Source organism: Panulirus ornatus, chromosome 23 (genome assembly GCF_036320965.1).
Source record: "Panulirus ornatus isolate Po-2019 chromosome 23, ASM3632096v1, whole genome shotgun sequence".
Lineage (NCBI taxonomy): Eukaryota > Metazoa > Arthropoda > Malacostraca > Decapoda > Palinuridae > Panulirus > Panulirus ornatus.
In genome coordinates, this window is record NC_092246.1 from 18,717,325 (window position 1) to 18,741,528 (window position 24,204).

General features: G+C 47.7%; 1 protein-coding gene across 1 annotated transcript in view; it reads left to right on the top strand.

Moving 5' to 3' along the window:
• Positions 1-24,204, top strand: part of pigs (pickled eggs) — a 374,169-nt gene that overhangs the window by 36,136 nt on the left and 313,829 nt on the right. The window contains exons 2-3 of the mRNA XM_071676689.1: positions 17,745-18,037; positions 20,385-20,586. Of these exons, the coding sequence (XP_071532790.1) occupies positions 17,745-18,037; positions 20,385-20,586 (495 nt within the window). The remainder of the gene's footprint in view (positions 1-17,744; positions 18,038-20,384; positions 20,587-24,204) is intronic.

A 24,204-nucleotide genomic window follows, 5' to 3' on the forward strand; every position in this document is an offset into this window, starting at 1 on the left:
AGGCTGAAGAGGCGAAGAGAGACGAGGGTTTCAGACGAAAATGAACCAGACTTCCTCCCTCCCCCACAACCTCCTCCAGCATCAGCCTCTCCCATGTCTATAACAAGATTCGAATGGTACCGGGTGTTGATCGAGCCCAACCCGACTTGCCAGAGAGAACCTATCGTACCGATAGACGGGATTCCGGGTGTTGGAGGAGGATAACAGGTGTAATTAATTCCTGCCACTTCGGAATTCGTCCTACAGGACAGAAGGTGGCGGTCCACTAGTCTTTATGCATGCAGTGGGAGGCAGGTAGGTAGGTAGGGCAGCTTCCGTACAAGGTGATGACAGTGTTAAGCGGAGGTAGGCAGTATAGTCCTACGGTCCTCACCTGCATTGGGGCGGGCGTCTTGGCGTGGACGGGGCGACCAGCGGACCTTAGTTGCTGTGAGAGGTAGGGTCGACTCAGCGTGCATGTTGACAGAGGTGCCGTGATAATGTAAGGGAGACGGGAGAGGGTACAGCGCCTGGGGACAGACAAGACGGGTCATCATAGACGGTATGTATATTTAGCTGAGTTCGAGACGCCGACGATCTGACGTGGGACTGTCACTCCGTCCTCCCCCAGCAGGAGACCAACGAGAAGACCCCGTACGAGAGTGACAGACGTATACAGCTTTATTATTGCACACGCGAGCAGCAGACACACAGGGGAAGGTGAGGACTGAGCAGCTCCTCCTGGGGTGCCAGGTGAGTTCCTGAGAGAGAGAGAGAGAGAGAGAGAGAGAGAGAGAGAGAGAGAGAGAGAGAGAGAGAGAGAGAGAGAGAGAGTAGAGTAGAGTAGAACCAGTGGTTAAAAAGAGGGGTTATTTGAAAGGACGTGACGCGTTAGCGTAATGGTGGTGGATGGTTTAGGAGAGACTGTAAGTAACGAGGGCTGTGTATGCTGGCGGTGCACAGATGTTTGAGTTGCTGCTTGATGGTGGAGGAAGTTCAAGAGATGTGTGTAGGGCCCGCCCTTCCACCCCGCGGGTGTAAAACTCCCTCTGTATCTCTCTTGCCCTCTCCTTCCCCTTTTACTGTACAAATAGGTACAGTAATTACAAGTTGATGATATTCTCTCTCTCTCTCTCTCTCTCTCTCTCTCTCTCTCTCTCTCTCTCTCTCTCTCTCTCTCTCTCTCTCTCTCTCTCTCTCTCTCTCCGATGACCGTCCACCACCACACGCCACGTCTACAGTCGCTTCCGCGGCAGACGTAAGTGTGAAGCGGTAGGGTGGGTTGGGGGTTAGATGGGTGTATGTAAGTGTGTGTATGTGTGTCGCGTGTAGTGAAGGAGTGTGTGTGACCTGGATGTGAAGGACGAGCGTTTGAGGACGCTGTTCTGCGGTGAATCTGACGGGGTGAGGAGGAGGAGGAGGAGGCGGAGGAGGAGGAGGAGGAGGAGGTGGGGAGACATGGTTGCAGGAAGACCTCAAGATTGTGGGTGCATTGGATGGAAACTCAGACGGTCGGCCATCGATGTCAAGTGGACGCCACAGTTTCCCCCGCCTCGGCGAAGGAAGAAAAGCGTCATGAAAAATTCTTTTTCCAAAAAACTGGAGGAAAAAGGAAAATAATATTTATTTCAATGAGAGGAATCCAGTTTTAATGAGGGGGAAGGGGATTGGGGGAGGGGATGAGGAAAATTTCATTCCCAAAGAAGGAACGAGAGAAATATCGGAAGGAAGCCCCGAGAGAGAGAGAGAGAGAGAGAGAGAGAGAGAGAGAGAGAGAGAGAGAGAGAGAGAGAGAGAGAGAGAGAGGGAGAGAGAGAAACCCCCAGATTATATCTGAATGGAGAGGAGCATATTGGAGTGGTATCAAAAGGGGAGTTGGGAGTTCTCGCCTCGGGAAATCCAGGAGGGCATGAGGTGTTTAAAGGAGACATGTTGCCAGGAGGTGAGTGAGGGAGGGGGAGAGGGGGAAAACATGAGGAGGTAGCTCTAAACAGTCGGGTACTTGGGGGTCGTCCCTCATATATAGTGAGTGCCTAGGAGGTGAGGGGGAGGGGGAAACATGAGGAGGTGGCTCTGTGCTGTCGGGTACATGGGGGTCGTCCCTCATAGAGTGAGTAGTGGTGGCCGAAGCCTTGGAGAGGTCGGTAGGGTCGTGTTCTCTCTCGTCTGATCGGTCGGGTTATGCTGATGATGTCGACGACCTACCCGAGATGGACGACGGATTGCACCCGTGAACCACGACGACGTTGACGACACAACACGACGCCTCGACGGTTCGTTATTATGTCGGGGTCAAAGGCCAGCCGGCCGCCCCCCCCCCCCCCCCCGCCCCGTTAAGCCATCAGACTCAAGGGTCGTGTCGTTATGGTCAATGAGGGGGGTGGAGGTCGCTGCTCAAGGGTCGTGTCGTTGTAGTCAAGGGTGGGGAGAGTGGGTTTGCTGCTCAAGGGTCGTGTCGTTGTGGTCAAGGGTGTGGGGGCGGGGGGTGCTTTGCTGCTCAAGGGTCGTGTCGTTGTAGTCAAGGGTGGTTGTGGGGGGGGGGGGGTGTTAGCTGCTCAAGGGTCGTGTCGTCGTGGTCAAGGGTGGGGGGGGGTTGGGTTAGCTGCTCAAGGGTCGTGTTGTCGTGGTCAAAGGGCTTGCACTGCCCCGTCATGTTTAAGGGGTCGTGGCAGCTGTGTCTTGGAGCGTCCATATTGTCGTAATTTATTCATGGTGTCTTAAATCTTAATTAAGTTTTATGTTTACAGCTCCCAGACCTTCTTGATTATAAAGGAAAAAAAGATTAGCATGTTAGTTACATGAGCTGGCTCTTGAGTCTTCAAGAGTTCATTCTCATTTGTTAATGAAATCATGAAACTGTATATTATTATCATTATTATTACTATTATTACTATTATTACTGTGTAGGTATGTATATTTGCGTGTGTGGACATATGTATATACATGTGTATGGGGGGGGGGGGGGGGGGGTTGGGCCATTTCTTTCGTCTGTTTCCTTGCGCTACCTCGCAAACGCGGGAGACAGCGACAAAGTATAATAAAAAAAAATAAATATTATTATTATTATTATTATTATTATTATTATTATTATTATTATTATCATTATTATTATTATTATTATTATTATTATTATTATTATTATTATTATTATTATTATTATTCATATTTTAACATTTTGGGTAAAATATGATTCGTTACCCCCGGCCGTTCGGTTCGCTTCATTCACTGTTTCGTCACGGCTTCAAACGGCTGGCTGAAAAATCTGCTTCGGATCTTCGAGCCCCCCCCCACACCCTCTCTCTCTCTCTCTCTCTCTCTCTCTCTCTCTCTCTCTCAGCTTGCCAGCAGGGTTGGTGGCGGGGGCGATACCGTATATCTACTCCCCCTGTAAAAGAGGAAGAGGGGGAAGAGGAGCAGGCTGATTCAGGGAAGCGTGTCATCACACACACACACACACACACACCACCACCACCACCAGGACTGCTTCAGTGAAGTGAAACAGAGAGAGAGAGAGAGAGAGAGAGAGAGAGAGAGAGAGAGAGAGAGAGAGAGAGATCCGTCCGTTGTTTTCATCGATATATATATATATATATATATATATATATATATATATATATATATATATATATATATATATATATATATATGTATATATATATATATATATATATATATATACATATATATATAAGAACGAGAAATATGAGTGAATTTGATACGAGCTGAATTTCGAATCTAATACGTTTGGAAATATATTTTGAACCTGGGTGTCTTCCCAAATGAACAGAGAATTTATATTAACTGAGTAAATTGCACATTTTTTTTTTTTTTAATGTCCCCCTTCGTATCGCCTTTTTTTTTTCTTCACTTCGTTTCAAATGTACTCGGTAAAATCTCTCGCTCTTTCTGGAAATGGGATGACGTCAGCTGGGGGTGAGGGGGGTTTCCAGCTGTTTAAATGGTCCGTATCTGCCGGCTTTGTTTACATTCTTGTTCAGGCGTGGTGCAGCTGCCGTCATTCGAGGCAGCTGGATCCTGCAGGAGTGGCTCTCTCTCTCTCTCTCTCTCTCTCTCTCTCTCTCTCTCTCTCTCTCTCTCTCTCTCTCTCTCTCTCTCTCTTTGTGGTACAGCTGCTCTGTGATTGCCTTCTACTTACCTACCTACTTACCAACCCCAGCCCCACCCGTTATTTTGCGTTGGCCCCGCCACCCCGTATCTTTCCCCAACCCCCTACCCCAACCTCTGTTGTTCCTGTTGCTCTCTCTCTCTCTCTCTCTCTCTCTCTCTCTCTCTCTCTCTCTCTCTCTCTCTCTCTCTGGCGCGCGCGTTGTTCCATCCGCCGTTCCTGTTTTGCACCGCCCACACATCCACCCTGTGTTGGTGGTTCTGTTGTCCTATCCGTTGTTCCCGTTTGTTTTTACTGTTGTTCACTCCGTTGTTCCTTTTGCCAATCTGTTTAACCCTGTTGCCCACCCGTTTTCCATGTTGTCTTCCCGTTGTTCATGTTGCCCTCCTGTTTTTCGCTCGCGCTGCCCTCCCGTTTTTCCTATGCTTGTGTTGCTCTCCCGTTGTACCTGTTGACTTTCCTGAGATTCTGTTGCGTACTCGTTGTTCCTGTACCTTACCTGTTGCTCCTGTTGTACACACTCATTGTTCCTGTTGCTTTCCCCGTTCCTGATAACCCACCTTTTATTCCTGTTGCCCTCCCATTGTTCCCGTTGCTTTCCTATTAGTCATATGACCTCCCCGTTAAACCCCTACACCCCCCCTTCACTCTCTACTCCATCCGTTGCTCCTGTTGCCTACCCCCCCTCTGTTGCTCCTGTTGAAGGGAGTGGCGGCAGATGTGCGTAATCCTGACCCAATATTGATTGAGGTGGAGGACATCAGTGGGCACAGGGAGAAACTGGTTCTGTGTCATGTATGCACCTCAGATGAGGTTTTGTTTAGGAATACTTCTCTCTCTCTCTCTCTCTCTCTCTCTCTCTCTCTCTCTCTCTCTCTCTCTCTCTCTCTCTCTCTCTCTCTCTCTCTCTCTTGTTCATCATTGGGTACGTGGGGGATATGCTGCCAGCCGTCATGATCGTATTTTCTCTCTCATGCATGGAGAGAGAGAGAGAGAGAGAGAGAGAGAGAGAGAGAGAGAGAGAGAGAGAGAGAGAGAGATGTGTTAATGCCGATATTATATGGGAGAAAAAATGATAAGCTTCAGGTTTCTCTTAATATCATCATTGGTACATGGAAAAATGAATGGACAAATGTATTATGTGATAAGGAGAGATAGATAGATCGACACATAGACAAACAGACAGTTAGTTAGATAGATACGTCGATAGACAAATAGATAATTCGTTGTGTCTACGACAGTAATTTCGTTAAAAAGGATGAAGATGCGATGTAAGGCAAAGACAATGAGATCACCAGTGGTATAAGCCTACACCATCAGTATGTACACCTTCGAAATCCAAATGTCTAGGAAGGATAATTTACCTTATTTGACCACATGGTAAAGAATGGACAGCCCTCCCTTTTACACACACACACACACACACACACACACACACACACACACACACACACACACACACACAGACACACACATAAATATATATATATATATATATATATATATATATATATATATATATATATATATATATATATATATATCTTACCACAGGGAAATGAAACACGATACGTTCCCAAGTGCATTTTCGTGTAATAATCACATCATCAGGGGAGATAACAAGAAAGAAAGAAAAAAGAAATCTAACAGTCAGTTGATGTACAACGAAGAGACGTAGCTAGAACGCCATGTAAATATTCATATATGTACACTCGGCCATATTGACCGCATAGTCATAATTGTAAAATTGTTTACGTAGTGTGGGTTTACCAGAGAGGTAAACTATTCCAGTATTTCCTTCCCCGATGCCACTCAAGTGCACGGGTCGGGGTCACGGCTTCCTAGGCATAGTGACAGGTCACCGGGGTCAGTGCTACGTGGGTGAGGTGGCATGTCATAGCGTGATAAGAGGGTCAAGGTCGTGCATGTAGGTGTGGTGGCATGTCACAACTTGACAGGAGGGTCAAGGGCCAGCTCAGGCTTGTTGGCGTGCTGTTATAACTCACAGTGGCCGAGATTACAGGTTACGTCACCCTTATATCACCCTTACGACCGGTGGATACGCCGGTGTAGAGAGAGAGAGAGAGAGAGAGAGAGAGAGGTAGCCAGCAGGAGGGAGCGAGAGGGAGCAGGTAAGGAAGGGACAGTAAGGAGGGAGAATGTAAGAAGAGGGAGTAGAAGGAAGGATGGAAGGATAAACATCCTAGTGGAAGGAGCTAGGATGTAGAGAGAGATGGTACTTGCTATGGAGAACGGTGATTATGTAGAAAAACATGTAGTCAGGAGGACTTCGAATGAACAGGTCGTGTGGAATATATTTCAGGTCATGTAGTATGTACTGAAGATCATGTAGAATGTACTGAAGATCATGTAGAATGTACTGAAGATCATGTAGAATGTATTGAGGATCATGTAGAATGTACTGAAGATCATCCATGTAGAATGGACTGAAATGGAAATCTGATGTGTAAGTGACTGAGGGAAAATGTCATACACGAATTAGAGATTCTAGAACCAAAGGGAAGAAAGTTGCGTTGTAGTAATGTCGAATTTAGTGAGAAAATAAGCCACATCGTAGAGCCATTGTCGCCATCTTTGTTCACAAGAATGTTGTGGTCAAGGTTCCTTGGCTGATGCCACATAACACGACTCGGAACTAACTCAGCCCACTCGACATATGTCAAGGTTTTCAGGGTCCTGCAATATGCATGGCGATAGCGGGGTTGTGCCGATCCCGCTGAGGTGTTCATAGTGGTGTAGGAAGTGCCAGATTACTGAGGTAGTAGAGATTTGCTTATCGAAAAGGTGAAATGAATATCTCGTATTCTAAGTCTCCGATGATGTCAGACATGATGAGATTGTTTAAGGAAAGAGTTGAACAAAATTATATGACGTAAGAAACGTACCTTATTATATACCTTGCGATGGTTTTCGGTGGTCTTCTACCCCCACAGCTGGGTCAGTGACCTTACCTTACTTTACGTACAACTTCATAGATACACAGACCACACAGACTTAAGGTCGTCCAATCGAGATGGTCTGCTTAAGGCTTCCGATGGTTTCGATGGCCTTCTAACCCTCCCTCCAGCTGAGTCTGGGACTTTACCATACCTTAAGCATACCTTACGATGGTTTTCGGTGGTGTTCTACCCCCACAGCTGGGTCTGGGACCTTACCTTACCTTAAGCGTACCTTACGATGGTTTTCGGTGGTCGTCTACCCCCACAGCTGGGCCTGAGACCTTACCTTACCTTAAGCATACCTTACGATGGTTTTCGGTGGTGTTCTACCCCCACAGCTGGGTCTGGGACCTTACCTAACCTTACATATACCTTACGATGGCTTCGGAGGTCTTCTACCCCCACAGCAGGGCCTGGGGTCTCACCTTACCTTAAGCATACCTGACGATGGTTTCGGAGGTCTCCTACCCCTACAGGTGGGTCTGGGACGAAGCTAGACGTGTTTGCTCCTCAACTTATTCCGGATCTTGGAGGGCCGCGCGCGACCCTTGGTCCAACGTAATAACCACAGGCTGGTCGCTGTGGTACATATCCTGGCCTCCCTCCTTCTTGACCCCAGGCCGTGTGGCATCGTAGATGTGGGAGAATTGTCGGCTTCGACGTCGTTTTCTGGGTATTGGGTAATTACCTCTGAAGTTACCCCAAGTCTTATCGGAATTATCGGATGATTGAGAACAAACGGTGAGTCACGGATTACCAGACTGAGCGAGCGTAGGGTTGTGAGGCGTGTAGGGGTTGTGAAATTTGTCTGGTGTGTGTGTGTGTGTGTGTGTGTGTGTGGGTCTAGAGGGAAGAGAGGTTCGTGGGGGAGAAGGGGTGACTGGCCCCACTAGTGCTGATGGCCCCCCCTCAGGGACACAATACAGGAGTCTGTCCTCTACAGATGTTCACACAAACAGACGCCGCCGCCCCAATGTTTACATTTACCTTTATTGGAAGGGATGCCTCCCACCCTCTCTCTCTCTCTCTCTCTCTCTCTCTCTCTCTCTCTCTCTCTCTCTCTCTCTCTCTCTCTCTCTCTCTCTCTCTCTCTCCCCCATTTACCGCCCTCCCTTTCTCCGTACCCCACCGTTCCATCTCCTTCCTCCTCCTCCTCCTCCTCTTCCTCCCTCTCCCATTTCTAGCTCTTTCCAGTGAGCTGTTGTCAGCCACCCTGGGTCCGTTGTCAGCTCGTCCATTAGCCTGTCAGCTGTCTTAACATTTTAGTTTTTCTCCCCAGAAACCAGTGAGGGGTCAGCTGAACCAATGGCCTCTCGGAAATGACGTATGAAAAGGGGACTCTCTCTCTCTCTCTCTCTCTCTCTCTCTCTCTCTCTCTCTCTCTCTCTCTCTCTCTCTCTCTCTCTCTCTCTCTCTCTCTCTCTCTCTCCCCAGGCTGATGTGTTGTGAGGCCAGCCCCCATCCTCTGTATTCCACCATGTGAGGCCCTAATGGTCCCCAGGCAATGTCAGGCAATGCCTGACCCAGGTGCTCATCCTCTCTCTCTCTCTCTCTCTCTCTCTCTCTCTCTCTCTCTCTCTCTCTCTCTCTCTCTCTCTCTCTCTCTCTCTCTCTCCAGGCTGATGTGTTGTGAGGCCAGCCCCCATCCTCTGTATTCCACCATGTGAGGCCCTAATGGTCCCCAGGCAATGTCAGGCAATGCCTGACCCAGGTGCTCATCCTCTCTCTCTCTCTCTCTCTCTCTCTCTCTCTCTCTCTCTCTCTCTCTCTCTCTCTCTCTCTCTCTCTCTCTCTCTCTCTCTCTCTCTCTCTCTCTCTCTCTCTCTCTCTCTCCCTTCTCGTCTCTTTCCTCATTTTCGTGCTGATCCAACATCTAATATGTCCGACTCAGGACAAATTGGTCTCTGATTGGCTGAAGTTCCATACATATATATCCTTTGGTTGGAGACCAGGGAACCGATTGAAAACCCCAGAACTTTGTAGAACTTTTTCGTCGCATGATGATGTGTCAGGCTGCCGTATTTTGTGCCGAGTTGACATTTAAACTTCAATTTACGTCGGGATGAGGTAGTCCAGTCGAGATGAGGGTGGTACGTGCTAGATGAGATGGTATGGCCAAGATGAGGTGGTGGAGATGAGGTGGTATATGCTAGACAAGATGGTATGGCCAAGATGAGGTGGTCTGGTCAATATGAGGTGGTATGTACTAAATTAGAGGTGTAGACAAGATGAGGTGGTCAAGATGAGATGGTATAGCCAAGACGAGGTGGTCTAGATGCGGTAATATAGCTATGATGGGGTGGTATAGCCAAGATGAGGCGATATATCCAATAGGATCGTATATTGTTGGCAACATACCAGCTATTGGATTTTTTTCCCTAGTTGACTCAGTCTGGTGTAGGCTGGCACAGCAAGTAGCGTAGCGTTCCTGCTCACCGCCTTTGGAAACAGTAAAATTCACCTCAGTGTTATGTAAACGGAAACCACTATATCATCATCTTTTTATATGTTTAATGTACGTTCGTTGTAAAACGATATTGAGTGAACAGGAGTACATATCACCATCCGGGTTGTATTGTGGAGTTGTAGTTCTTTAAGGTTAATACCAGTTTAGCGTGCGGCGACACGCACTTGTGGAGGGAATGTGGTAAGAGGACCTCACGCTCGGAGGACGACACGCTCGGAAGGGCCTTTCTGTCTGTCGGTGGGCCTCACGTTCGAAGGGCCCCACGCTCAGAGGGCCTCACGCTCGGAGGGCCTCACGCTCGGAAGGGCCTCTCTGTCTGTCGGTGGGCCTCACGCTCGAAGGGCCCCACACTCAGAGGGCCTCACGCTCGGAAGGGCCTCTCTGTCTGTCGATGGGCCACACGCTCGATGGGCCCCACGCTCAGAGGGCCTCACGCTCGGAGGGCCTCACGCTCGGAAGGGCCTCTCTCTCTCTCTCTCTCTCTCTCTCTCTCTCTCTCTCTCTCTCTCTCTCTCTCGGTGGGCCTCACGCTCGGAGGACCTTCTTAGTGTATTTACTTATCGAGGCAGATTTCCGGTAGCGGCTCGAGTAAGGCGTATCTCCTGGTATGTGGCTGTTGCTGGGGCAGGTACACTGTACCCTCTCTGTATGGTAGTACTGGGGCAGGTACACTGTACCCTCCCTGTATGGTAGTACTGGGGCAGGTACACTGTACCCTCCCTGTATGGTAGTACTGGGGCAGGTACACTGTACCCTCCCTGTATGGTAGTACTGGGGCAGGTACACTGTACCCTCCCTGTATGGTAGTACTGGGGCAGGTACACTGTACCCTCCCTGTATGGTAGTACTGGGGCTGGTACACTGTACCCTCCCTGTATGGGGGTACCGGGGCAGGTACACTGTACCCTCCCTGTATGGTAGTGCTAGGGCGGTACACTGTACCCTCCCTGTATGGTAGTACTGGGGCGGTACACTGTACCCTCCCTGTATGGGGTACTGGGGCAGGTACAACTGTACCCTCCCTTAAGTAAGTTACGGGGCAGACACTGTACCTCCTGTATGAGTACTGGGGCTGGTACACGTACCCTCCCGTATGGTAGACTGGGCCGGTACACGTACCTCCTGGAAGGGCCTTTCTGTCTGTCGGTGGGCCTCACGTTCGAAGGGCCCCACGTCAGAGGCCTCACGCTGGAGGGCCTCACGCTCGGAAGGGCCTCCTGTCTGTGTGTCAGGTGGGCCTCACCTCGAGGGCCCCAGACTCTGGAGGGCCTCACGCTGAAGGCCCTCCCTGTCATGGGACACTCGTGGACTGGGGCTCACGTCGAGGCCTCCGTAACCTCTCTCTCTCATGTCACTCTTCTCTCGGTACACTGTACCTCCTAGGTACACTGTACCCTCCCTGTATGGTAGTACTGGGGCTGGTACACTGTACCCTCCCTGTATGGGGGTACTGGGGCAGGTACACTGTACCCTCCCTGTATGGTAGTACTGGGGCAGGTACACTGTACCCTCCCTGTATGGTAGTACTGGGGCAGGTACACTGTACCCTCCCTGTATGGTAGTACTGGGGCAGGTACACTGTACCCTCCCTGTATGATGGTTCTAGGGACGAGAACAGAAGTATTTGCAAGATTTCTTACTGCACTCCCCCCACCTCAATCACCCAGGGCGTTATTGGCGTTGTTCTAGGGAGCGAGACGTTGTCTAGAGGCGTTTATATTGAATCAGAAACTTAGGATATTTTTTTTAGTGAATATATTTTGTTATCACTTTTATTTTCGTACAATATCTGTTTTATTAAGTACTTTGCACCTGTGGAGGAGACCATCACACAAATGTCGTATTATCCTCAAAGTGACCTTGGTTTATTTTGGTTTATATACGTTTAGCGTTTGGGATCGTAAACCACTGTAGTGTTTTATCCCCTTTACGACGGATGATGCTCGGTTTAATATTCTAGGCAGGAGGGTTAATGTGAGGTAACTGACTGGAAGTGTATTCCATGGTGGTTGTTTATATGATGTGGGCAACGCTGTAGACAGATACAGATGTCCTGAAAGCAGATGTGTATATATATATATATATATATATATATATATATATATATATATATATATATATATATATATATATATATATATATATATACCTAGAGAGAGAGAGAGAGAGAGAGAGAGAGAGAGAGAGAGAGAGAGAGAGAGAGAGAGAGAGAGAGAGTGAGTGTGTGTTTGTGTGTGTGTGTGTGTTTGTGTGTGTGTGTGTTTCTATTGCAATGTAGTTTCTTCCTTGAAGTGCTTTCCTTTCTTCACTTTTCTCTCCCTTCATTCACGCTAGTCCACCTAGTCCACTCCCTTGTCTCCCTCCCTTGTACGAGCACCACTCACCCCGTAGACTAGGGGAGCTAATTACTGCTCCCCTAGCACCCCTTTCACCCCCAGGACTGAAGACTCATTCCCCATATAGATGACTGCCACACCCCCTCCCCCCAGTGGGCTGACTCTCTCTCTCTCTCTCTCTCTCTCTCTCTCTCTCTCTCTCTCTCTCTCTCTCTCTCTCTCTCTCTCTCTCTCTCTCTCTCTCTCTGCTGGTTTGCTTATGTAAGGAACCCCTTAGCCTTCCTCCACCCCACTTTCTCCCCTCAACCCTACCACCTTCCCCCCTTCCACACTCTTGGTAACCTAACACCCCCACGGGTGACTTAGGGAGGTGATGCTGGAGGGCAGTTGGTCGTGAGAGAGAGAGAGAGAGAGAGAGAGAGAGAGAGAGAGAGAGAGAGAGAGAGAGAGAGAGAGAGAGAGAGAGAGGCTGTGACACCCCTGTTGGTACGCCCCGTGTCATGTGTTGGGCTATGGATGCACCCCCTCTCCTCCTCCCGTGTTGGTTCATGTGGGGGTCTCGTGTCGTATTTTTATATATATATTTGCCTCGCATCCCGCCCACGGGGCTAGGATAGATGTGTGGTTGCGTAGAGGTGGTGGTGTTGATGTGGTTCGAATGGCTGTGGGAGAGGAGAGAAATGATGTGGGAGTAGTGGGTGTGGGTTGGCCGTGGAAAAGGGGGAAAGAAAAAGCCGCTACGTTGCTTCATGTTCTTTCAAAAAAATGTTCGCCAGGGAATTTGGTTTCTGTTGAGTCGGGTTGCTGAGCAGCGTTGTCCCTACTCGTTGCTGGGCCCTTCGAGTTGCAGGATGCGTGGCCTCCCACAGGATGTTCCTTCCGTTGCCTATGCTCGTCTCTGGGCCCTTCGTGTTGCAGGATACGTGGCCTCCTGCAGGATGTTCCTTCCGTTGCCTCTGCTCGTCTCTGGGTCCTACGTGTTGCAGGATACATGACCTCCTACTGGATGTGTTCTTCCGTTGCCCTTGGGTCCTTCGAGAAGCTGTAGGACAGAGAGGCCTGCCTTTCTGCTGAAGGTGCTCTCTTTTACCCAGTCCCCTGCTGGGTTATGTGAGCAGCTAGTGGGATACAGATGCCTCGCCTCCTGCAGGAGGAGGTGCCCTCCGTTGCCCTACCCACATTCGGGACACTTGAGCTGTGAGATGCGTGAGAGAGGTAGTATCACGCGCGCGCTGTTGTGTATGTGTGTGTGTGTGAATGTGTGTGTGTGTGTGTGTGTGTGTGTGTGTGTCACACCTTAATTACATGGAGCCCACCCTCTCATTAACCGGGACATAATTAATCACCCCCCTCAGAAGCGGGATTACTGAGTTACGTCTAATTAATTCAAAGTATACTTATATTTCAGAGTTTCCTCCCGAGATTTGTATGCGTTTGATCCGGTCGCGAGTCTGGTAGAAGCGATAATAAAGAGAACATGATACACTGTTCCTCACTCTTCTGTGACGATGGATATGATCCTTGGATTACTCGGTGGAACGCGGTGTGTAGGAGGGAGTGATCAGTGTGGGGTAGCTACTGCCCACCCGCGCTGGGTGAGGAGCGGGTGTTCGCTCAGGGCAGGAGGAAGGAGGGAAGGTGAGACAAGGAGGGGCAGGAAACATGAGAGGCTGCTGGGAAGGGAAAGTATTAGTGGGAAGGAGGGGAGGAGGAGACGTTGAGAGGGAAGGGGGAGGTGGTGGGGAAAAAAAAGAGAGGAAGGAAGAGCAGGGGAGGAAGGAAGGAAGTAGGATGGAAGAGGAAAGAAAGGGGAGGGAGGAGGAAATAAGAGGTAAGGAATGGAGGGAATGGCAAAGAGGAAGGGGTATGGGAAGGATGAGGGGTGAGCAGGAGGAGGTTATGACTGGCTTTACCCCTCACCTTATTATCCTCACCATCTCCTCTATTCTTCTCCCCTGTACCTTCTTTACTTCATCCGCTCTCTTCTTCCTCTCCTCATTCACTCCAGTTCTGTCAACCTTCGCAGCAGCAAGAGTCACAGAGCGGATGATTGGAATCACTCGTATTGTTCCTTGAGATAGAAATGACCCCCATCTTTCCCTTACACTTTTATATGTTTTTCTTTTCATTTTTAATGTTGGCTGAGACATCACATGGGCAGCTGGTTGGTATTGTGCCAGTATTCCTTCTTTCGGAGGCCCGGGATCTTTGGCAAGAATACTCGCGATCTTCTTGGGAATATTAGGCATCATGATGATGAAGATTACATTCATGATACGTCATTAAAAGTTGAGAGATTTTTTTCCTCGTAATATTTTGCCTCTTTTATTTCTGTTTTGCTCAAGACCTCTCTCTCTCTCTCTCTCTCTCTCTCTCTCTCTCTCTCTCTCTCTCTCTCTCTCTCTCTCTCTCTCTCTCTCTATATATATATATATATATATATATATATATATATATATATATATATATATATATATGTATATATATATATATATATATATATATATATATATATATATATATATATATATATATATATATATATATATATATTATTCCTATGAGTCCACGGGGAAATGAAACACGAAAAGTTCCCAAGTGCACTTTCGTGTAATAATCACATCATATATATATATATATATATATATATATATATATATATATATATATATATATATATATATATATATATATATATATATATTCGTACGAAAAGAATGTTGCCTCTTTGTTGCAAATCTTTTGTTTACATTGTGAAGTCAGTCGAATACGGTGCGAGTTAATGACATCATCTGTCAACACGGACCTCTCCGCCTCCAACCAATGGGAGGGTTCGCCTGGGTTCAGTTTACCCATGACGTCATCGTTTGGTGTCTGTGGAGTGGGGTAGGGTGTCCGTGGTGGGGTGGAGGTCGTCTTTCATACGGAGCAATACACTGTACGCTTGGCTGGCTCTATTGCTGTGTGAGTCAGTGATGTTTGTTGTGAGTGTTTGTACTGTCACAACATTGTCCCTTTAAGCTTCCCCGGCGGTGTTATCTCACTGTTGACATGGGTGACGTCACGGTGACGTCACTGATAATGGCGGGCGCCAGAATAATTCGGAGTTGTTATTATCTATCTATCTATCTATCTATCTATCTATCTATCTATCTATATATATATATATATTTTTTTTTTTTTTTTTTTTTTTTTATACTTTGTCGCTGTCTCCCGCGTTTGCGAGGTAGCGCAAGGAAACAGACGAAAGAAATGGCCCAACCCCCCCCCATACACATGTACATACACACGTCCACACACACAAATATACATACCTACACAGCTTTCCATGGTTTACCCCAGACGCTTCACATGCCTTGATTCAATCCACTGACAGCACGTCAACCCCTGTATACCACATCGCTCCAATTCACTCTATTCCTTGCCCTCCTTTCACCCTCCTGCATGTTCAGGCCCCGATCACACAAAATCTTTTTCACTCCATCTTTCCACCTCCAATTTGGTCTCCCTCTTCTCCTCGTTCCCTCCACCTCCGACACATATATCCTCTTGGTCAATCTTTCCTCACTCATTCTCTCCATGTGCCCAAACCATTTTAAAACACCCTCTTCTGCTCTCTCAACCACGCTCTTTTTATTTCCACACATCTCTCTTACCCTTACGTTACTTACTCGATCAAACCACCTCACACCACACATTGTCCTCAAACATCTCATTTCCAGCACATCCATCCATCACCAGAAGCTGGTGACGGAGTTTGGTAAAGTGTGTGGAAGAAGAAAGTTAAGAGTAAATGTGAATAAGAGCAAGGTTATTAGGTACAGTAGGGTTGAGGGTCAAGTCAATTGGGAGGTGAGTTTGAATGGTGAAAAACTGGAGGAAGTGAAGTGTTTTAGATATCTGGGAGTGGATCTGTCAGCGGATGGAACCATGGAAGCGGAAGTGGATCATAGGGTGGGGGAGGGGGCGAAAATTTTGGGAGCCTTGAAAAATGTGTGGAAGTCGAGAACATTATCCCGGAAAGCAAAAATGGGTATGTTTGAAGGAATAGTAGTTTCAACAATGTTGTATGGTTGCGAGGCGTGGGCTATGGATATATATATATATATATATATATATATATATATATATATATATATATATATATATATATATATATATATTGGGATCCTAGGACCCCTTACACTGGGGCTGCGCTGCACTCAGTAGCAGGGACAGGATGTGTATCTAAATATACAGGTGTATTTGAATAGACACTTGTATCTTGTTACTTTTGAAGGTCAGTGGCTTCAAAATGGTTTCGATTCCATCAAACTAGGGCCAACAGATGCTTCTTGTGTTGTGTATCATCTAAAGTCGTTTGAAAATTTGGAAGATATTGAGATCTGTCCATACATACACAGTGTCTGCTAAGAGGGAAATAGCTGGCTGTGTGTGTGTGTGTGTGTGTGTGTGTGTGTGTGTGTGTGTGTGTGTTTGTGTGTGTGTGTGTGTGTGTGTGTGTGTGTGTGTGTGTGTGTGTGTGTGCCTTGACTCAGTCCCTCCTAGGATATGCATGTTGCCGCTGCATAATGTAACTTATCTCTCCCTCCCGAAGACCATCTCCCATTAGTGATCTCGCTCCCTGGGCTTATATATTACTACAATGTAATGGCCGTGTCTCACGCACGATGTCTCGCTCCCAGGGTATGTGGCTACGGTGTAATGTAATTATCTCTCTTCCAACTTCCGTCTCTCATACAGTGTCTCGCTCCGAGGGTATGTGGTTAAGGTTTAACGTAATTATCTCTCTCTCTCTCTCTACCATCTCCCGTCTCTCATCTAATATCTCTCCCAGGGTATGTGGCTACGGTGTAATATGATTATCTCTCTTCCAACTCCCGTCTCCCATATAATATCTCTCCCAGGGTATGTGGCTACGGTGTAATATGATTATCTCTCTCTCTACCAACTCCCGTCTCTCATCTAATATCTCGCTCCCTGGGTATATGGCTGCAATGTAATTTAATCATCTCTCCCTCCTGACTCCAGTCTCTCACACGGTTATTGTATAATTACATTAACTCTCCTTCTCCTCTCGGGTCATTTGCATATAATTCTTTTTAATTAAATTCTTGCTCTTTCTTTCTCCCACTTTTTTCCCTCTGCGTTCCTTCTTTTGATATCATGTTACCGTAAGATAAATTTGAACTCTTTCTCTTATCTGTGTAAGAGCAATCTTGCAAAAATTATAGCCCAAAATCCAGTTTCTTAATATTCAGCTGTTTCATTGTTGATTTGGCTGTGTTCGTGTTCAAAAAGGATGTTCCAGCGTTCAGTTGGCTGTGTCAGCGTTCATTCGGGGGTAGTCCAGCGTTCACTTGGTTGTTTCAGCGTTCAGTCCGTGTTGTAGCTGAAATGCTAGGCCTTTGTATATGTGGACGATATAGTCTTTTAAAACTAGAACTCGGTTGTTTCAGCGTTCACTCGGGTGTTTCAGCGTTCACTCGGGTTCTTTAGCGTTCACTCGGGTGTTTCAGCGTTCACTCGTGTGCTTCAGCTTTGGCTCGGGTGTTTCAGCGTTCACCCGGGTGCTTCGGCGTTCACTCGGGTGCTTCAGCGTTCATCCGGGTGTTTCAGCGTTCAATAAGTTTCTCAACCGAAGAATTCCCGTTATTTCGCTATCACCTCAATTTTCTCTCTTGTTTCAGGTGATTACGACTTTGAAACTCAGTATCAGCTTTTGATTTGCAATCTTATCTCTCCACTGTGTGTAGAGTTCTATGGACTCAGGAGTATCTCTTAAGTCACGTAAAGTTTCATGTGAGAACCATGTTTTCTATGTTTCACCTACCCAACTCTCATTTTCTGTTTGTTTCTCTCCCACCCGTTTTCAGCACGCGAACAACGTGCGTCGCCTGGCCGAAGAACAGCAGCGTCAGCAGCAGCAAGGAGCAGGAGGCCGCAGGTTCTCCAGCAAGTGGGAGATCCCTCAGTACGACGTGGTCTACCGCCAGGACGTCACGCCGGGGTCCTTCTTCGCCAGGGACAACGTGCACAACTTTATCTCGTGGTGCCGTGACCTGGGCATCTACGAAGTCCTGCTCTTCGAGACGGACGACTTGGTGCTCCGCAAGAACGAGAAGCATGTCATCCTCTCGCTGCTGGAGGTGGCTCGCAGGGGAGCCAGGTGAGTGAGGGTGTGAGGGTGTGTGGGTGTGGTTGGAGGAGAGAGAGAGAGAGAGAGAGAGAGAGAGAGAGAGAGAGAGAGAGAGAGAGAGGAGGGAGTGAGTGACACTGGGTGTTGGTGCTTGTGGTGGTGGTGGTGATAATGGAGGTTGTGGTGGTGTGAGTGGGGGTGCAAGTCTAGAGACAGATGTAGTGAGGACACGTGTGGCGAGGAGGACCACATGTAGTGAGAACAGGTTTAGTGAGGACAGGTGTGGTGAGGAGGAGTAGGGGGACCAGATGTAGTGAGGACAGGTGTGGTGAGGAGGAGGGCGACGCGTAGTGAGGACAGGTGTGGTGGCGAGAGGTCAAGGCCGTGGCCGGCACGACTCTCCTCACCTGGCAGGACATGCACCACACTACCGTCGCATCACACAGGGGTCCCGTCTCTCTCTCTCTCTCTCTCTCTCTCTCTCTCTCTCTCTCTCTCTCTCTCTCTCTCTCTCTCTCTCTCTCTCTCTCTCTCTCCGTCGCACCCAGGAAAGGATATTCTCTGCAAAACAACCATTAATGGCTCTAAGGCGGGTGGGGAGGGGAGAGAGTGAGCGACGGAGGAAGGCATGCAAGAAGGAGGTGGAGTAGGAGGAGGAGGAGGTGGGTGGTCAGGAGAGAGAGACATCCCTAACGTACAGGAGAATATAATCAGTAAAACCCAGCAGCTCGCATCCATTACCGACCAGGCTTCTTACCCCGGTTGCCTCCGCGTCTGTATTCCCTCCCGCTTAATCACTATAATCACGCTATGTCCTCGTTATCTGCCCCGCTGCCAGTCTTTCCAGTCACTGAGAGCTGATTGTACCACTGGCCATTAACGGTCTAGATATGTTTGGAACTTTTATGATGACGGTCGTGGAAGTTATTGATACGTTGGCTGGATCGTGGTGGATGGAAGTGTTGGTTAGTGGTCCTCCTGCCACACTGCCCTGCTAGGCTTGCCACTACCCTACAAGGCTTGCCACTAGGTAATGACCCTGAAGTTCAGTACGTAATGACCCGGCCCTATAGGCTATGTCCTGGTACTGCAGTAGGTAATGACCTGGCACTGCAGTAGGTGATGACCCGGCACTACAGTAGGTAATGACCTGGCACTACAGTAGGTAATGACCTGGCACTACAGTAGGTAATGGCCTGGCACTGCAGTAGGTAATGACCTGGCACTACAGTAGGTAATGACCTGGCACTGCAGTAGGTGATGACCCGGCACTACAGTAGGTAATGACCCGGCACTACAGTAGGTAATGACCTGGCACTACAGTAGGTAATGGCCTGGCACTGCAGTAGGTAATGACCTGGCACTACAGTAGGTACTGGCCTGGCACTGCAGTAGGTAATGACCTGGCACTACAGTAGGTAAAGACCTGGCACTACAGTAGGTAATGACCTGGCACTACAGTAGGTAATGACCTGGCACTACAGTAGGTAATGACCTGGCACTACAGTAGGTAATGACCTGGCACTGCAGTAGGTAATGACCTGGCACTACAGTAGGTAATGACCTGGCACTACAGTAGGTAATGACCTGGCTCTGCAGTAGGTAAAGACCTTTCACTACAGTAGGTAATGACCTGGCACTGCAGTAGGTAATGACCTGGCACTACAGTAGGTAATGACCTGGCACTACAGTAGGTAATGACCTGGCACTACAGTAGGTAATGACCTGGCACTACAGTAGGTAATGACCTGGCACTACAGTAGGTAATGACCTGGCACTACAGTAGGTAATGACCTGGCACTACAGTAGGTAATGGCCTGGCACTGCAGTAGGTAATGGCCTGGCACTACAGTAGGTAATGACCTGGCACTACAGTAGGTAATGACCTGGCACTGCAGTAGGTAATGGCCTGGCACTGCTGTAGGTAATGACCTGGCACTGCAGTAGGTAATGGCCAAGCTCTCCAGTTTTAAAAATGGTCGGGCATTAAATGTCTTGCTACTAAATTGGATTTCCAGTTAATCGGTCATTACTGATAACACGTAGTTTATTTTAAGCAGAAACCAGATTGAAAACAACTTGAGGTAAACTACAATTAAGTAGAAACCAGAATTAAAGGTAATTTGTAGTAATAACAACGGTAAATAGAAACCCATTTCAAAACTTAAGTAATCATATATATATATATATATATATATATATATATATATATATATATATATATATATATATATATATATATATATATATATATATATATATATATAGATATATATATATATATATATATATATATATATATATATATATATATATATATATATATATATATATATATATATATCATACTTGATCGCCGTTTCCCCTACCGTGGCAGGTTCGGGATGGCTGCGCCTCTGCTGGTGCAGATGGAAGCGGACATTGACCGTGAGCTGGAGCAGGAACGACTGGCGGAGAATGGTGAGGAGGAGTCGTGGACCAACGGCGACCACGACCTGTCGCCGCCGGAGCCGCCCAAGATGTTCTACGGTCCTCAGGCCCAAATTATCACCAACGACTTGAAGAGCCTCGACGAAATGGTGAGTACCTCTCGTGTTCTTTTTTTTAACCTTATGTTCGTCGTGGAGTTAAGTGTTGAGCCTAGTCGCTGTGGTCGTGTTGTGAGCCTGGCTGCTATGGTCGTCCAGTGTCGTCTCAAGCCTGGCTGTTGTGATGTCGTGGAGTGTCGTGTTAAGCCTGGCTGATATGGTGTCTCGGAGTGTCGTGTTGTTAGCCTGGCTGCTGTGGTCGTGTTGAGACTGGCTGCTGTGGTCGTGTTGAGACTGGCTGCTGTGGTCGTGTTGAGACTGGCTGCTGTGGTCGTGTGGAGCCTGGCTGCTGTGGTCGTGTGGAGCCTGGCTGCTGTGTGGTCGTGTGGAGCCTGGCTGCTGTGGTCGTGTTGAGACTGGCTGCTGTGGTCGTGTGGAGCCTGGCTGCTGTTGTGTCGTGTGGAGCCTGGCTGCTGTGGTCGTGTTGAGACTGGCTGCTGTGGTCGTGTTGAGACTGGCTGCTGTGGTCGTGTGGAGCCTGGCTGCTGTGGTCGTGTTGAGACTGGCTGCTGTGGTCGCGTTGAGACTGGCTGCTGTGGTCGTGTGGAGCCTGGCTGCTGTGGTCGTGTTGAGCCTGGCTGCTGTGGTCGTGTTGAGCCTGGCTGCTGTGGTCGTGTGGAGACTGTCTGCTGTGGTCGTGTGGAGCCTGGCTGCTGTGGTGTCGTGTGGAACCTGGCTGCTGTGGTCGTGTGGAGCCTGGCTGCTGTGGTCGTGTGGAGCCTGGCTGCTGTTGTCGTGTGGAGCCTGGCTGCTGTGGTGTCGTGTGGAGCCTGGCTGCTGTGGTGTCGTGTGGAGCCTGGCTGCTGTGGTCGTGTTGAGCCTGGCTGCTGTGGTCGTGTGGAGCCTGGCTGCTGTGTGGTCGTGTGGAGCCTGGCTGCTGTGTGGTCGTGTGGAGACTGGCTGCTGTGGGGTCGTGTGGAGCCTGGCTGCTGTGGTGTCGTGGAGTGTCGTGTTGAATGGTATACAGACAGATGAAGATGAAAAGATTTCGGTCAATTGTACACGACTCCTGGAGGAGATTGGATATGTGCAAATGAGGCCATTATTTTTCATATGTTCCTGACGCAACCTCGCTAGAAGCAGCAACTGATGTAGAAGATGGATGAGTATACATTCAGGTGGAAGTGAGACCCATGCTACAGGTTAACGATACTGTCATATGACAGTCGAGGAAAAAAAGGGAAATCGTTGAATGGAAGTGACAGAAAGGGACCGTGATGGTGCTCGTACATCCGAGTCGAGAAAAAAAGGGAAAGCGTTGAATGGAAGTGACAGAAAGGGACCATGATGGTGCTCGTACATCTGACGCTTGATGGTTTAGGAGAGCCGATCATTACTCGGTACTTACCTGACCGGCCAATCAGAACTCGTTTATGCCAGGTACGAGTCATGCAACAGGAAGACCCATTCAGCGCCTTGAGTACGACTCCGTGGACGCGAAGGAGCGTATCCTTTTTAGCACGACGGTACGACCCTTGAATTTATTGGACTCGTATTTGATCTAGTCCATATTATTATTATTATTATTATTGTTATTATTATTATTATTATTATTATTATTATTATTATTATTATTATTATTATTATTGTTATTATTATTATACTGTCGTGCTCAAAGGTTGTACCGTCGTGCTCTCAGTATCGTACCGTCGTGCTCAGTGTCGTACCGTCATGCTCACAGTGTCGTACTGTCGTGCTCACAGTGTCGTACTGTCGTGCTCAGTGTCGTACTGTCGTGCTCTCAGTGTCGTACCGTCGTGCTCACAGTGTCGTACTGTCGTGCTCACAGTGTCGTACCGACGTGCTAACAGTACCGTACCGCTACGCTCACAGTGTTGTACCGACGTGCTCACCGTGTCGTACCGCCGTACTCACAGTGTTGTACCGACGTGCTCACAGAGTCGCAGCAGCGTCGCGTCGTACAGGAGGAGACGCACGGCGGTGATGAAGGGGGTTAACGACCGAGAAGTTCGAAGCGCAGGAAAGGAAATAGATGGTAACTGTTCCCTCAAGGTAGCGGGGGAGGAGGGAGGGAGGCTGGCGGATCATCTGGACCTCCCCAGTGACACACCGCTGCTCGGCGAAAGCTGTTTACCCCTCTGTAAACAGTTGTTGGGGGTCTGGTTTACAAACACTGTAAAACAGCTCAAGACGGAGGTACTCCTCGGCGTGGTCATAATGAGGAGGAGTGAGTATTGACACTCGCTGTAGATGTGAAAAAGGTATTTTGTATTTTTACGAAGATAAGTCAGATTATGTAGATAAGTGGTGATACGGTACATTTCAGAACGAGTGGTGAGGTAAGGGGTTTTAATGATGCCGTATGAAAAGCGGATCTTCACGGAAACAATTTATCGATAAAGAAAACACTCGTTTCACGGAAGCAAGTTTATTGATAAGAATCGTAACATCAGTTATAGTAATGACATTTATTGTACTCAGCTGCTCTTCCAGTCTTGGCGAGGTAGCGTCAGGAACTGATGAACGATGGCCCCATTTGGACACATACATCCTCAAGCTTGATATGTACAGTGTACTGAAAGTAAATCCTGCCATTCAAGGTCATGCCCCATGACTCACCTCGATCGCTTCATATAACCAGTTGACATCACGTCGCCAACCATATAGCCAATCGATCCAATTTATTCTCTCCACAAGACGCCACGCGTCGTCCTGTATGCTCAGGCCCCGACGCCCAAAAGCTTCGTTCACTAGCCTTCCATATCCTTCCCCGACTCCTCTTCTATTTGAACAGTCGCTCTTCACTCATCCTCTCCGCTTATCCGAACCGTTAATAATAATAATGATAATAATAATAATAATAATAATAATAATAATAATAATGATAATAATAATGATGATAATAATAATAATGATGATAATAATAATAATAATGATGATAATAATAATGATAATAATCATAGTAATAGTTGTAATGATGATGACAATAATAATGGTAATGATAATGATAATAATAATGATAATAATAATAATAATAATAATAATAATAATAATAATAATAATAATGATAATAATAATAATAATAATGATAATAATAATGATAATAATAATAACAATAATGATAATAATTATAATGAGTATGACAAGATAATGATGATAACGACAATGGTAACAATTAGCGGTTTACTGAATTAGCTGCCGTCCAAAGCCGAAAAGTTTTGTACAGAGGAAATGCATACCATCTTAACACCGGAACTATTATAAAGGGGAATTAAATAGTCATTTGCTATACATATGCTAACATGGGAGGTGACTAACATCTCGTTTTCTGACTGTCGACAATGTTCACAATGGCTGGTGAGTTCGGGGCTGTTGATCACCCAGCGAACCGAACGAGATCGGACGATGCCTCGGTCGGTGCCCGAAGTGCATGCCACTCCACTCCGGAGACCAAGCAGGAGGTCTGTGGTTGCAGAGTGGCGACGGATGGCGAGGGGATTTTGGTTCAGCCCCTCTTCTTATTCTTCCCCAGACTGACGGATGAAAGAGGGGTGTGTGGGGGCAGGGGGCCAGCCAGGTCATGATGGTTGGAGAGAGAGAGAGAGAGAGAGAAGAGAGAGAGAGAGAGAGAGAGAGAGAGAGCGAGCT